This window comes from Agelaius tricolor, unplaced genomic scaffold (assembly GCF_023055355.1).
Source record: "Agelaius tricolor isolate 1412-34295 unplaced genomic scaffold, bAgeTri1.0.p SCAF_5, whole genome shotgun sequence".
Classification (NCBI taxonomy): Eukaryota; Metazoa; Chordata; class Aves; order Passeriformes; family Icteridae; genus Agelaius; species Agelaius tricolor.
The window spans coordinates 7,353,836-7,369,982 of record NW_027269265.1 but is presented as its reverse complement, the minus strand read 5'-3'; the positions used below and the strand labels follow the sequence as shown (position 1 = coordinate 7,369,982).

General features: G+C 42.3%; 1 protein-coding gene across 1 annotated transcript in view; it reads right to left on the bottom strand.

Annotated features, from left to right (window-relative positions):
- SYNE2 (spectrin repeat containing nuclear envelope protein 2) overlaps positions 1-16,147 on the bottom strand; it is a 159,082-nt gene that overhangs the window by 32,349 nt on the left and 110,586 nt on the right. The window contains exons 90-99 of the mRNA XM_071426258.1: positions 14,701-14,880; positions 13,125-13,250; positions 12,469-12,623; positions 11,894-12,041; positions 11,078-11,172; positions 9,584-9,818; positions 8,009-8,203; positions 7,165-7,290; positions 5,069-5,224; positions 879-1,037 (exon numbers count right to left, since the gene is read on the bottom strand). Of these exons, the coding sequence (XP_071282359.1) occupies positions 879-1,037; positions 5,069-5,224; positions 7,165-7,290; positions 8,009-8,203; positions 9,584-9,818; positions 11,078-11,172; positions 11,894-12,041; positions 12,469-12,623; positions 13,125-13,250; positions 14,701-14,880 (1,575 nt within the window). The remainder of the gene's footprint in view (positions 1-878; positions 1,038-5,068; positions 5,225-7,164; positions 7,291-8,008; positions 8,204-9,583; positions 9,819-11,077; positions 11,173-11,893; positions 12,042-12,468; positions 12,624-13,124; positions 13,251-14,700; positions 14,881-16,147) is intronic.

The following is a 16,147-nucleotide window of genomic DNA, read 5'->3' as shown; positions in this document are numbered from 1 at the left end:
ATACCAAAACAAAAATATGTGTTTCTTTTCCCACGTGTGTGATGTGAAGTCAGGTTTGGCTGAGGTTTCTACATTAGCACATAGAGCTCTCACTAAAAACAAAATGAAAACCTCAATGAAGAAGCCCTCTCACAATCTATGAAAAAATAAGCAGCTTAAAGACTTGCAAGTGCCAGGAGTAAGTATTCCTAAAAATAGCAATTGAATGTTCTAATTTTATCTGTTGTTTTCCTGATTTAACATCATTTTTCAATGAAGCTACCTCAAAAGAACCCAAATTCGAGTTTAGGGTGGCTTTATTTTGCTGGCATTCTTATCCAGAGGAGATGTGGGATTAGATACAGAGACATTTTAGCCATGGGGAAGAACAGCAGAGCAATAATGGTTGATTTTCTTTAAAATCAAGTTAATACACAAGTATTAGAATGCACCGACTACCATGGGGGAAGGGGAAGAATTAGGTTTTATTTTGGTCGTGGTAACTTCTTGTTTGTCTGGCATAAGACCTACCCCATCCTTCAATCTTTTCTTTGCCCTCTGCTCACCAGTTGTGTGGATGATGGAGGTGGTGAGAGCAGTGAGCTGCTCCCAGGACACCACTCTGAGCAGTGCTGGGTGTGCCCCAAAACCCCAACAGCCCAGACCCCATCACCACAGCTCACACTGACTAAATGCAGTCCAGAGCATTTCTGCTCTGCTTTAAGCTCCAAATCTGAGTATCAAGAAGAGCTAATGATAGAAAAGCTCATCTCACAAAAGCCTGTGTGTGTTGGTTTTACATCATGTATCACTTCCAAGAAGCCAGGCATGCATGAGGAATGGTGCCTCTGTAATGAGTTATCTGCCTGCAACTGAAGAAAAGTGGCATTACTACTTACCTTCTGCAGTTTGTCTATCATGTCTTCAATGCTAACATCTGCAGTCTGCAACACTTTGCTTTCCATTTGGACCAGCCAGGAGCACAGCTCCTTATTCTTCTCATTGAACACAATCCAGGCGTTGAGCCTGTCCTCGATCTCCTGCTTCCGCAGGGACACCTGTGGAAAAGCACACACAAGAAATTCTAGCAACAGCTTTTTCTGAAAGGAAACCAGCAATTATGAGCCTTCTAATTTCTAGTCTGCATTTGATCTTATTCCATTTTGCAGGAGCAGTTATCAAGTACCCTACCTTCCTTTCCAAAGCCATCAAGCAGATTGTTATTACATCTTATTTTGGATTGCAGGGCAAAAAGTTGACTAGCAAATACCAGATTCTCTCCCTCAGAAGAAAGAAACTGAGTGACAGCTTTATAAATAATGTGCTTATATAATAATTTAAATGTTACTCAGTGAAAACCTGAAAATGTCAAACACAGAAGGAATATAAAATACATAATTGCTACATACTGTTTAGTATGGCCTCACATATAACACAAGAGAAATAACACCTAGGTAAGTTCTTATTTTTCTGCCACCCTAAGAGAAACTTTGTAACTACTGACTGCAATTATTTCATCTCTATAAAAGCCTCCCTGTTTTCTTTCCATTTGCCCAGCAGTAATTGGAGAACTTCCAAAAAATAAGCAGCAAGAATCTATCATTTTCATTGAAAACTATGGATTTTTTTCCCCCATCAAAAATATATTTTCCAGGATGGATAAACAAATTGTCTAGACAGTGCAATTAAGGTCTGAGACTGCCTGAAAAAGCAGAGTTATTATCATTGCTCCAATATCTCAGAAATAAGCAGGGTCACACTTCTAACTAGCTAATAGCACCTGTCTCTAGCCTAGGGCTCTTAAATATGTATTTATTTATTAACCTTGATGGATTCCTGTACCAGGATATATGGGACAAAGGAAGTGAAAAATGGTTCAAGCTCTACTGAAGCAAGAGATACAAGTAAGCCCTCATTCTCACCAATAAATTTTGTCTAAAGACTGTGCACAACATTTTGTTTATCTTGGCTGTAAATGGTCATTCTAAATGTCTCCCCATGGCAGGAAACACTCCCTCTTCACATCTCACATGCACTTTATACAGCAATATGACTCCTCAAAATTCCATTACAGATTCTTCTAGACTAATATCTAACACTATTTTGTACCCCAGAGTGAAGTTTAAATGTGTAGTGTGGAAGCAAGGCCAGCTCCATGTTAACACCAGGATCAAAAGAGAAGGCACCAAGCCATCTCCTACCACATCGCTTTTGTCCCTTAAATTCTGACTTGTTTTCCAGGAGGGGATGAAGAGCTGAAAGGGATTTCTGAATCCTTCATGACAATCTAAGCAAAGAGATGAGGATGAAAGCACTGTCTTGGGACACAGGGAAACAATCTCCCAAATCCTCCAAAGGAAAAAGCCTGGAGATGCCAGGAACCTCAGAAAGTTTCTAAGAGTGTCTCGGCTCTGGGACACTCCCATGTACTCTCAGCCTCAGAGGTTTGGAGGGTGAACCCTTCATCCTTCCTTACCATGTGCAGCTTATCCCATGTGTGGAGATGAGTTTACCTGGTCTGTGGAAGAACAGACTCTGCCTGTCAGCAAAACAAGCTCTAAGTGCTGATGTGATTCTGGCTCCATGCTTGCCTGCTCAGAACGAGGCAAGGCAGGACTTTAACAGCAAGAAGCACATCTTAGCTGGCTAAGCCACACAGGCTGAGAGTGAAAAACAGGAACAAGCCAAAAAATCCCAGACAAGCTTCTAGGAACATGAACCCTTCAAGCCATTGCTTTGAGTACTTTCTCCTCTGCCCAGCTGCCCTGGTACCACCCCCATTTAGCACCCACCGTGTGAGCATCATGTGCATTCCAAAGGGAGGCTAAAATAACATCCCCAGAGATGCTGGCTGGGATGGATGGTTAAATCTGTGACCTACATGCACCTTGCAAGGGCAGCTCTGTAAATGCTAATCCCTTGAGTGCATCTGCTCCCTCTGCCCCTGTCCAGTTGAGCACAGGCATCTGGCTGCCCCAGGGCTGTGACAGCTGCAGCTCTTTCACCTCCCTGCATTTATTCTGCGCACTTTGCTCCACACAATGCATCTTGACTCTACTTTGTTATCCAAAATGAAGCAGTCATGCCAACAGGGAGCTGATGAAGTCTGCTCTCCTAGCCTGTGTCCAGCACTGAGCACCACTGTGGGCTCTCCTGAGGCTCATTAGGGCTGTGCAAACATTCAGAATCTCCCTCCCTACAGCATTCAAGAGATTCCTCCCACTACAGATTTTGTGTGCCTAACACAGTTACATTACTGTCACCTCTTTCCTGCCTCCAAGACAGACCGAACTCAACGTTGCTCCCTCAGGAAATTAAAATGGAAATTTTGAATAAAATCTGATCTTAAATTACTACAGGAAATTACTACTTGGATAGACTGTAGTGGAGCACATATAAAAAATTTTAATATTCAGGGCTATTCAACACATTGGGGACAGCAGGCTTCAGTAGCTCACAAAAAGAATGAAAAACAACAAAGTTCTCTCATTTATAGGCTTAACTACAGATTTCCATTAGGAAAATAATTCAGGCATTTTAATTTTAAAAATAATGGCTTGTATTTCTCAGAAGGGGAGAGGATGTCTCTGGAATTATTATCAGAGTTCAGAAAAAATAGCAGAGAAAACACTGGTTGTAGAACAGCTGTCCAGTTTAAGAAATTAAATTCTTCTTTCTCATTGCAATGCAAAAGAAAAATAATTCTTCCAATCAAACCAAATAACTATTTCATCACAACACAGTTTGTGAAATAAGCACAGCTGTTCATTACTCTGGCAACATCCCCACCAAGATTGCTTGACCTTTGCCTGTGGAAGGGTTAGAAACAAAATACCAACTGGCTTCAATACTTCTTCACAAACTGTAAAATAAAAGCTATTTACTTGTCAAGTAAAGGGATGCAAGAGTTTGGCTTGCTGGTGTGTAGAGTCCCCCAGAGTGACTTAAGACCCTGAAGTATTTTACCTCTTCCAATCCAGTTAACAGGGCAAAGGAAACACACATTCAAACTGCAGAATAACCTAATGAATCGAGTCCATGTGACTTTGCTGTAAGCGTTCCCCAGCAATTTTACACAACGCTAAATTAAGTGTAATACAGCAACAAGCCACAAAGAATGCAAATGTTTCACAGCATTTTCCTGCTACAAAGAAGATAAGTCAGTTCTCAATGTGTTCAAACCCAAGGAGTTAGCATTTAAACACATTTAAGTTTCCTTTCTGCTGGCATTTTGTTTCAACTTCCCTCTTCCTTTCCCTGCTCCATGCCCTCGGGCAATTCCTGTGCTTATCCCTCCCTGCCTTTGGCAGCCGGGAACAAAGGCACCTATTCCAGAAAACAGCTGCATCTGGCTCTGTGCAGTCACAGTCTTACACAGGGTTACACAGTCACTTCTTCCAAAGGGTTTGCAACAAAACCCTGGGCAGGATTTTGTTGTCCAGGACACAAAGGGTGAACTCCACCCCGGGCTGGCTGTGGGGGAGCAGCCCCATTCCCACCCAGAAGTGCCAGAGGGGCTGAGCCCAGGAGAAACCCCAGCCCTGTCCCAGGAGAAACCCCAGCGCTGCCCCAGGAGAAACCCCAGCCCTGCCCCAGGAGAAACCCCAGCCCTGCCCCAGGAGAAACCCCAGTGCTGCCCCAGAGAAACCCCAGCGCTGCCCCAGAGAAACCCCAGTGCTGCCCCAGAGAAACCCCAGCGCTGCCCCAGGAGAAACCCCAGTGCTGCCCCAGAGAAACCCCAGCGCTGCCCCAGAGAAACCCCAGTGCTGCCCCAGAGAAACCCCAGCCCTGCCCCAGGAGAAACCCCAGTGCTGCCCCAGAGAAACCCCAGCGCTGCCCCAGGAGAAACCCCAGGGCTGCCCCAGGAGAAACCCCAGCCCTGCCCCAGGAGAAACCCCAGCGCTGCCCCAGAGAAACCCCAGCCCTGTCCCAGGAGAAACCCCAGCCCTGCCCCAGGAGAAACCCCAGCCCTGCCCCAGAGAAACCCCAGAGAAACCCCAGCCCTGCCCCAGGAGAAACCCCAGCCCTGCCCCGCTCCCCCTTCCCTGCCGGCCCCAGGGAAACCAGGCCAGAGGAGGTGAACACTCACCCGCAAGCAGAGCTCTTCCCACTGCCTGTGCAAATGCTCCACTTGCTCCTTGAGCACCATCATGTCCTCGGTGAGGATGAGGTGTGCCAGCTCCGCCTTCATGGCCTGCAGCTCCTTCATGTCGTGGGCCCAGTCTGCCAGCGACTGCTCCAGCTCCTGCATGGAAACGCACCCGCACAAGCCTTGGCACTAAGCTTCTCGGCTTTCCAAACCTGCTGGCTAATCCCCTGCCTGGCCTGTGGGGGAGGAGAGCAGGGAATGTGCAGCCGTCTGTGTTGCCGGGGCTGGGCTGGCCAGGATCCCTGGGAGATCATTGGAACCCCATGGAACCCACTGGAGCCCATGGCAGTGCCCCACTGACCCACTGGTACCACCCCTGCATCCCAAAGTGCTGGGATGCAGCCTGGCCCTGGCAGCTCCCCATGCTCCAGGGCAGCATCTGGGCTCTCACACCCAGGCCAGCACATGCCTGCTTGTTCAGGGTTTCCCCTATTTGTGTTATAATTGCTTTGGACAAGTTGTTTTCCACCTGCATTTGCTCCAGTTTCAGGTTATTTTTCTAAACACACAAAAAGATTAAATCAGTTGCCTTCTCTAATGAATGATGTCATAGGCACTTCCTCAGATTTGTGAGGAAATTGTAGAGATTTTAAATAGGAAATTTGTAGAGATTTTAAACTGCTTGTTCACAGAAAACAGGCTCTTTTTTTTTGCTTTGCTCCCTCAACTCCCCTTTCTCTTTATTGTAAGTTACACATTTTCCTTAACACTGTTAAAATTGTCACCTAAAACGCAGAGGTACCACTGCATGCAGCTGGGGAATATGGCAGTCTACACACACAAGGTCCTAGGTCCCATTTTGCAAAAAAGCTGCTGGGAAGGGTTATTGGCTCATCCAACAAAAAAAAAAAAAAGACTTCTTAGAGAGAATCCAGTTTGTCTCATTTTGAAGGGGAAAAAAACTGTGTGTCTGTGTCAGAAGTGTGCTGGGTCTAAACCCTGTGAGGATTTTCACAGGTCTTGGACCCAGCTTCAACACTAGAGGAAAACATCAAACAAACCTGACTCTAAAATTTACCTGAGATCACAGTACTCCTATAGATGTGCACACTTGCATTTATGTTTCCTAACAAGGGGAAATCCAGAGCAATTACAGAGTTAACTATGGCATTTCATGGGACTTTGCTAGCCTTGTGTAAGGTCCAGGGCTGAAAGACAAATAGCTTTATTCCAGATAGAAGTGCACAGCAGGAAGAGCATGCCATGCCATTTTAGTCCTTTATTGTACTACAACACCTACTAGCAGCACTTGCACTGGCACTGTCTGACCCTGCTGCCTCTGCAGCTGAATTTCTCTTGCTGGGATAAGAGGCAGAAGCTGTGTGCTTCCATCTCCCAGATTAGTCAGGGCTACAGCAAGGCTGCTGCTGTGGGAAAGGCAGCCAGCACTCATAAAGAAGATTTCAGACAGCTGATAATGAGTTCAAAGCCTTGGCTTGTTAATAAGCTTATTTGTTCCCACTACATAGGTCAACAATTCACTTCATAAAAGGATGATGAAAGACTGACCACTCCAGACAAAATGTCTCCTATTCCTTGGAAATGCTTTTCTTGCCATTTAATTTTCATGGTGCACTATGGGCTGCAAGGAATTTTGCCACTCCCTTACTCTTAATTTTCTTCTCTTTAATTATTCCCACATCCTGCAGGTATGTATGGTGCTTTGCAGAACTACAAGGTCTCTTGCCTGAGGAGCTCCATGTGCAAAATGGATTGGGAAACAAAAAGGGAGATTCAGTCATGGGATAACAGCCAATTGAGCTGAGAGAAGGGAGCTTTTTCCCTTTTGTTTGAGAAACTACTTATTTTATAAATTCAGACTGTAAAGGGAGCAGAAGCAGGAAAATAAATTCCAAACCCTACTACTACTCAATCTTTTTGATCAGCTGGACTTTGGAGATGGGCAGCAATCAGGATGGTATAAAGAAGAGAAATTCAGTGTCACTGAAGAGGAAGTAAGAGGGAAAACTGATTTTACAGGGATGAGGTGTTGTGCAAAGACTACATAAATTTAAATACAATATAGCTGTTCATACCTTAATTTGTTCCTTGGCTTTGTGGAGCTCTTCATGTTCAACATGGAGTGGATCTTTTACTTTCTCCTTTAGCTCTTGCAGTCTGCTTTCCAGTTCCTTGGTTTGCTTTTCAAAGCGGTCATAAGTCTGCTCAGGGAGACCCAAAGAAATACAAAAGGTGAGGATATTTTATCAAAACATATGAACCACATGGATATGTTACAAAATAGCATCTTCAACCTATTGAAATAATCTATCTTGTGCTCTGGTTTTTTGAATTTTCTTTTTTGATACATAGTGCCACCCACAAGATTTTGGTGCTTGGATTTACAGAACTTCAAGCCTTTCTTATTTAAGCCTTGCCTCAGAGAGCATTTCTGCTCACCTGGTTTTGTTCAACCCAAGAGGCTTTAAGCATGGTTTTTGGACTGTATCAGTGACAGTATTCAATTTTAAGACATACCTAATGTTCTACCTAGCCATGAAAGCAAATTCATTGCTGTAAGGAAATAAATATGACCAGCCCTTCTATTTATATGCTGAACAACATGAGGAGGAACAAGTCATATTGACTCTAAGCTAAATTTTAGCTTTACAGCCCAAAGCAGGAGTGAGCTCCAGGCTATGGGGAGCTTCAGAACAATCAGAGCAGAAACATCCATTGTAGCAACATATGGAATCCAACTCAATTTCCTTTGGAGAATCAGGGGACCACAGTTTGAACATTCCCCAAGCCCTGATGCCACATGACAGCACTTCCCTCAGAGTACCCCTGCAGCGAGCAGCAGCTCAGCCTGCAGATGGTGGGACAGGGAAGCTCCTGAGACCCAAGGCCAGAGCAGCAGGTGGGGAGGGCATCACCTACCTGTAGGGTGCCACTGAACTGCATCTTCTTCTTCTCCAGCAGGGCCTGGGTTTTCCCCCAGCACTGCTGTAGCTGGCTGAGCTCCTCCTGGAGGGCAGCGCTGGTGTTGGGATCGGAGACAGCGCGCAGCTTCTCCCCGACGTCGATGACCAAGGTGTACATCGCTTGCCACCTCTGAAGGATCACTGCCTTACTCTTGGAAAGGAAAAAAAAGCTGTTCTTAGGAAGTTCCAGAAGTGCTTTCTTGGTATTTCACTTGGGAAGATGACTCAGAAGGTACAGCTTTGTTCACAGTCGTGAAAGATGAATCAATAGATCTCCTATGTGCTTCTTTGATTTCAGAAAAATCGTGTTTTCTCTGATATTTTGATTTATAAAACTCTACAAAAGCTTTCCCCAGACCAAATCTATAGTGCCAGACCAAAAGTGTAGCAGTCAAAAAAAGATGGAAATTCAGTTGTGTGAGTTATTCAGAACAAAAAATACAAACTAAGTTCTGTGACCACCTCTAACATCAACATCTTAGGCTCATTTCTTCAGAGATAACAGCCCTGTTAGTCAGGATGCACTCCAAGTGAAGTAAGCCATCAATAATAATTTGCCCACAACAAATTGATCCCTAACACAAGGAGGTATAATCAGAGTTTCTTTATGTAGAACAGCAGCAGGAGGAAAAGGGCAATTTGGAGTAGGAGGGAGAAGAGTTTCTGGCTTTTCTCACTAATAAAAAAAGCATGAGCAGTAAGTTGTAAAATCTACTGAAAATCACCTTTACACAGCAGGTACAGATGAAATAAAAAGGGCAAGCACCAAATGGAATACTGGTAATGTGTTAATCCATCAACACTAGATGTGTGGGAACACAATATAAATCTTGGACTGTGCAAATAGCATTCAATAGTCTGATTTTAAAGGTTTTAGATTGCCTTATGCAACCATCAAGTTCACTGCTTGTTTCTACCTTCCTATAAAACAAAGAGATCCACGGTTAAATGCAAAACCAAAACATCCAAAATTAACAAAGGAAAATCTTTTTTTCCACTGCTTGTAAAATGCAGAACCCACTGTTCTGAAGAACTGCTCATAAGGTTTGTACATCTTGGAGTGAAGAGATTCCTTTGCTTTTTCTTTGTTTCTGGCCTCTCCTGCCCATCCTTGCACACACAGGATCTGTATGGCCTGTCTTGCCACATAAGTACCTTTCTTCAGGCAAAATAAAAGTCCTGAATTCAGCAGTCATGTCAGTAAGGTGTACACAGACCTAGAGCTTACCTGCTAACTAGTGCGTCTGTCTCATCTGGCACCCTGAATTGCCATTTTCATATCCATAAGATTTTTAAAGTATGCAAGGCTACTAAATGGCTGTGCTGATCAAGAAGTTTCTGAGTATAATGAGCCTTTTGCAATGTCACTGCTTTCTTACCTGTGCTCAGCTTTAAGGAAAAAGTATCACCAATCATTTCTCCTCCAAGAAAGTGTGTGATTTTAAAGCTCTCTGCCTGACTGGACAGAAGCTGTTTCAGTCTGAGGGAAAAAGCCCACATATTTTAGGGTTATGAGAAATAAACACAGTACCTTGAAATCATGAATTACATTTCTAAGCTGGTAAAGGCTGTAACAGTCCTGGCTCTTCACAGCTGCAAGGAAGCTGTTTGTGTCATCAAGGAATCTGCTGAGGCTCTGCAGGGAACTCCTGAAGAGCTGCCACTGGCTCACGAGTCCATCAATGTCCTTCTTCCTCTGCTGAACCATCCGGATAACATTCTGCCACTGCTCTTTCAGCAGTGTCAGCTTGGAAATAAACTCTGTCCTGAAAATTACAAGGGCTGAGTGTTAATTTATTTTGATCTCAAGGCTGCATATTACAGTAATTGCGATGGAGCTCCATTTGCAAAGTTACTTTTCAATTATAATACCTGGCAATCCAAGGAAGCTCTTTGCAGCCCTAAGTTCAGCCCTGCTCCCTGTATTCCACCTTTTAAGCAACCCAAACAACTTTTTACATGATACAAAAGAGGGTAAGGCAAGTCAATCTTGCAATTGTGGTATAGCAACATACATAATACAGCAATCAGACACAATAAGCACTGAACACTTCTCTGGAGAACAAAAAGGTCAATCCAAGTGAGACAAGGTCGCTGATTACACTGCAGAATTGATCTGCACAATGGAAAATTGTGTAGTTATTGAACCCATTTAAGCAGTTATTTTGTCCTCTTCTTCAACATGGTCAGATGATCCAGCAGATCTGGCTGGTTGTTTAAGGCAACCCCATCTATCAATTCTGCTCCTCTGCAGGAGGCCATTGTCCCTGATTTACACTCTCACACAAACCCCTGCCTTTGTATGGTAGTTCCAAACACAAAATCCAGCAGCTCAGCTTAGTACAGCCCTACCTTCCCTGGCAGCTTTAAGCCAAGCTATGGATTCCATACTGGCATGTCTGAGGGGAGCACACACACTGTCCTGCCAAGTCTCTGGAAGCAGCAAGATCTGGCAGGGAGGGAAATGTGTTCACCCCAAACACCTGAGGCAGCTGAACTCCTGCTCACAAACATTACCTGCTGTTTCTCATGCTACATTGATTAAGAGAAAGGTGTAAGATCATACTGATAAAAAACAGGTTTGGGGTTTCATGGCCAGTGACTCAATGCCTGCCATGTGTGCCAGGAGCAATGTGGACAGTCCACACCTCTGCACTCTGAGAAGCAGAGAGCTCCAGGAAGAGGGAGAGCATCCCTCACATGCAGCATCCTCATTATGCTCTGTGGGCAGGCAGCTTCTCAACCACAGGCACAGAACAAAAGACTCCTCTTCAGGAGCAATTATTTTTGCTTTCAGCCCAGCCTGTTACTATCCCAAATGCAGTCTGGCCAGGTCATCTGTGTTTCTTTCTCACTGCACCTTCTCATGCTTTTGCAAAATGTGACAGGTGATCATTCAAAGAGTGAACCCAGCTAAGAATTTGGATTTATGTCCTCATAAGAGCAAAGATTCAATACCAATTCCAAGGAATACAGCATATTCACTAAATAACCAAGATCTTAAGGAGAAAACCAAATAAAGTACCTTTTCTCTGCTTCTCCAGATTCCAAGGAGAGTAGAACTTTTTCTATGATAGAATTAAATGTTTGCTGATTTATGGAAATCTCAGTTTCCAGCATCTGAAAATACCAAGGGAACAAGTTTTAACCATGCAGTGAACAACCTTTGCTATGAAAGCTGCTTCTGCTCCTCTAGAGTGACAGCATTTATTTAATTGTAAAAGCTGAAAACTATTATTTTCATTTGCTAATGTCAAATGCATCCTAAGAATCCACAGTTTTTGGGTACCAGGAGGAATTTGCACATATGTGATAGTGGACCCCACCATGAGCTGGATCTGAAACCCAACGTTTTTTGACTGTTTCTCTGTAACAAATAGCAACTGTCTGGAAAAATGCCAGAGAAAACAGATTTTTCACTAAAATCTAACAACTGGTCAAACCAGAAATATGCTGTGAAAACACTATTTTAAATGCATTTTTTCCAGAAACTGTTAAGATTGCTGCTAGGTCTCCAGCAAACTATCCAGTTAGCTGCCACAGGCTCCAGTGTTCTGGGACAGGCAGACAAATACTCCTCAGGGTTGGAGAAATTTAAGACTTCCATGACACAGCACTTGAAGATGCACTCCTAAAGGTCTGATCCTTGCAAAAAGGGATCTGGCCCTTTTGATGTTTTGATTTTCACGTTTCAGAGTTTTTACCCTAATAGGCATTTCAAGAGTGAAATGCTCTGTAAAATCCTGCCCAGATCTAATTTCAAAAGGCCCAGCATTTTCTAGTGATTTCCCTCTGCCTTCATCATTCAAGATGGTGCTTCCATTTTTAGACTTAGCTTTACCTCATATACTCTCTGTTGCTCTTGCAGTTCTTCAAACCGTCCTGGAATATCTGTTTTTAAGGCTTCTTTCATTTTTTCTAGGAATTTCATCCACTTTTCACATTTCTGGAAGAATTTCTTCTCATCATTTTGGGTTCCCTCAAGCATACTGTAAAACAAAATGAATAACCAGAAACTTCTGTTGGTGGATGTTTTTTCTGGGTATGTTTACAGGTGCTCTAATGTGGTGATTAATAAAATTATTATGTATTTATTTTGAAATTTATTTTGAAATTTATTTTGAAATTTATTTAAAATATTTTAAAATTTATTTTAAAATTAACATATGGGGGTTTCCCTTGGCACTTTGCTCCCTTCTTTCCCTACAAACATCCAGGTTTTTGCTTTAAGTGACTTGGAATACAAATAGCTACTGAAAAATCAAGTAAACTGCAAGGGCAGAATTCCACCTGGCAAGCCCCTGAGAAAGCTGAGAACAGATTGCAAGATGTTCTGTGCTTTAACTTGGTTTTCACTTCAATCACAGAAAAGGGAATTGTTACTAGTCTTTTTTTTTTTTTGTTTGCATTTCAGACCTGCAACATTCCAGAGCAGCTGCTGTTTTCTGACTCCACTGTCGAGTCAGGCTCTGCATTTTCTTCAGGGTGAAGTCACTGAGTGGCAGCTTTATGCTTGCTTCATTCAAACTCTCTATGCTTGGAGAAAGTGCAGCAAGCTCCAGTGTCTGATTCTGGAAGTAAGGAAAAAATAAATTATTGCAGAAAAGTACTGCCTTTCTTTCATGTAAAAGAAGTATAGAAGCTTATTCTTCACAACTTGAAAGCACCCAACATTTCTGTGTTAACTTCAAAAAATACAGGGGAATAAAAAGTAGTAACTTTTTTACATAGGGCTCACTTTTCCAACAGTACTGAACAGATACTCAAGACCTGGAACCTGCACATTTACCTCATACCCTACATTGAGGGAAACAGGGCAGCTCCAGAGCAAAGCTGGGGAAAAAGATCTCTAATCAACCCCAAATCTGGTGATTTTCCTCCCTTCCATGCAGGCATTTGGCCTGAAATGCAGATCTAGAGTTTCTAAACTTTAATCATTGCTTTTTGTGTTTTGGCTGAACTATAGTTACTCTGATTGAAGTGCTGCAACTGTGACATTCAGGACACAAAGGGCACTTTGAAGTGGGCAAGAGCTGAGTAATATCTTTTTGTATTTGGGAATGCAAACATACCATGAGCAATTCTGAGTTGTCTCCTTCCTCTAGACAGAGGCTATCAAAGGTGTCTGTGCAATTCTTGACACGACCCTCCAGTGTTTCCAGGCAGTTGTTGAAATCCTCCAGTTGTAAAAGATTGAACTGGGGTGAATATTGAAAATTTACATTAGTTACTATTTATTACTCTTATTCAGTAGACAAAAAGGAGCAATAAGCAATATTTTTAGGAAACAAACAGTTATTAAACCTAAATTCTAATGTATTTATAACTCTCTATTGAACTTTTTTCCATTTTTCAATGGGACAAGGGGAAAATTTAACCCAAAGCAGAGAGCAAGAAACAGAATCTCCAAATTCTGAGACAGCTGTAACGATGTGAAAGGAATAGGGTTTTCTGTGATACCTTTTGTAACTTTGTGCTATTTAACTTATTGTGAAAGTCAAAACTCAGCTTATCAGAGGGGGGAAACTTGTGAAAATGAGCTTCCTTTGAGGTACTCACAAATCTTGCACAACCAAAGCTGTGCAGCTTACATGAGCTCTCTGGAGAAATCAGTAGGGCTGGATTTCAACTTTCCTTTAGCAGAACAGCACTGGGAAAAGTTTTTATTTCTTTCCAGAATTAAACTCCACATCTCTGACAGCACTTACACAACAGTTTTTTAAGGGATGAATGGCAAAAACTGGTGTGTGGAGAGAAATTGCTGTGGTAATACCACAGGGTTAAACCAGAGAAAATGACTAGCCAGAAATGCATTTTTTCATGCAGTGAGAAGTTCACAGGGAATATGAGAAACCTGTTATCTTTACAAAGATTTCTGGCTTCCAGCCATTAACTGTGCTGGTAGATGGAGTCATAAATAGAGCTGGCTTCAAATATCTTGATGAATTTGGATTTACTTTAAAACAGAACAATTCATTGGAACCAGACTTTTTCCATAGGAACAGACTAATTCTATATCAGTAAATGTCCAGCACTACATTTGCTTGGAAGCTTTCTCAGGAATACCTGTGAAGAGGAGAAGTGAATCCTCCACTACTCTGAGCAGAGCTCCTGGATCCAGGTCTCTCCCCACTTGGCCTGAACAGGAATGTGAATCTGGTCCTCAGAATTACATCAAATGGTCACAGTTCTCTGTTTGGTTTTAGGTTCACTACATGAATTCTTCCCAAGGAAAACTGAAGCCCATGATTTTTTTTCAAGGCAGAGCTGATAAAGTTCACAGCTTACTTCAATGTTCAAAAAAATAAAAATACATTTCCTAATCTTTAATCATCTGAGGGTCCTGGGGTAACAGGCCCAGTGACAGAGGCTGTTAGAGCAACACAAGCAGGTGAGGGTGAAATCCTTTACCTGTCTCTCTGGCTTCATGTATTATTTCTTTAGATAGTTGATCATCCTGCTGCGTTTTAATGAATTGAAATTTCAATTTTTAATGAAATTTCAATTCAAGAACTATAGTGAGTTTTAATGAATTGAAATTTCAGTTCAAGAACTATAGTGCTCTAATGAGGAATGTGGCTCACACAGGACTCTAGGGAAGCTACCCCACACTAACAGCTAATTTAATATTAAAAAAAAAATAAATACCTGAAGTTCATCCAACTTCCTCTGCAGCATCTTTTCCAAATAGGTTGCTCTCTGGAATGGCTGCAGCTTCTCCATCAGAATGGCCTCAGCAGCTGTCCCAGCCTGCTCTTTTATCCTGTCAGCCTGCAAATAAATCTGGGCTCGGCATCCTGCAAGGTTTTGAAGGCTGTGCTGTAAATTCTGATGAGAGAAGGGGAAAGGGGAAAAAAAAGTCAATAAATGAATCAGATCATCATTCATGTGCCACTTTCATTTGGCATCTTTTGTTGCTGTAACCAAACTCTTTTTGTTGAGCCCATCTGGGAGCCAAGCTCAGCTGTGGTGAAAGCTTCAGTCTTTTACTTGGAGGATAATGGGAATTGCATCCTTTGAGTGCAGTGCTGGGAAAGGCACAGTTCAAAGTTCAATGGAACACCAGTGACTTCAGGCAGTGGGATACTGCTGCTCCAGAGGAAATCTGGGAGGGAAACTGGGAAATCCCTCTCTACAAGATGTGTGTACACTAGAAGATGGAGGAACTGGCCCATGCTGCAGATGAGGAATGCTATTTAGTTACAGCCATACCAGTACTTTGGATCCCTCAGTGACTGAGGACTATGGGTTTGGTTCTATGTGTTCCCCTTTATTAAGAAAGATGCTATAAAATTATACTCTAAAGGCAGTACAAGAACAAAGGAAGTGATTTTAGATTCATTCAATGTACTTGATTTTTTTCTTTTTTTTGACAAGTAAAATTTACTTTTAGCCATGAAACCCCCTGAAATTTGCCACTATGTATTATCTTTTCTGAGAATAATGAGCAAAGTCTTCTGATGAATAGCAAAGAACATTTCCCTAAAAAGCAAAATGGTCCTTGCTTCCTGACCCCTTTGTTTGAAAGGATCATATTATAAAATACCACTCCACCCATTTAATAAAGAACCCATTTTAATTTCTTCTTCTCTAGATAAGAATTTATTTTTTATTTTTTGTGGTGGCAAAAATCCATAAAACCATAATTTTTCCTAATATATAGAGAGGAAAAGATTAAAGGGATTAAAATAAAATTTTGTTGTGCACATGTATATTCAAATACACATAACTCATATGCCATTTCATTGATCCCCATTCTTTTAACTCACCACTAAAAAAAAAACCCAATAAATTCCATGTGTTCTACCCACACACACCAGGACAGGGTCTGCAGTGCTAGTGGCATTCAGGTGGCCATGCCTTGCTTAGTAGGTGTAGCACCCAAAAATTTCCAGAAAATGCAGTTCCTTTTTGCTGACATATTGGTGAATTTCTGTCACAGCCATTAGTATATCAGAAAAAAGTAAAAACATTTTGGTCTAGGCTTTGCTGCTGTCAGTTTTTTCTGACAAAGAAAGATACAGGAGGTTCTTTTCCCTGTAATGTAAAGTTTCTTATTCAAGGCCACATGCAAAATGGAATACTCTGCACTTCT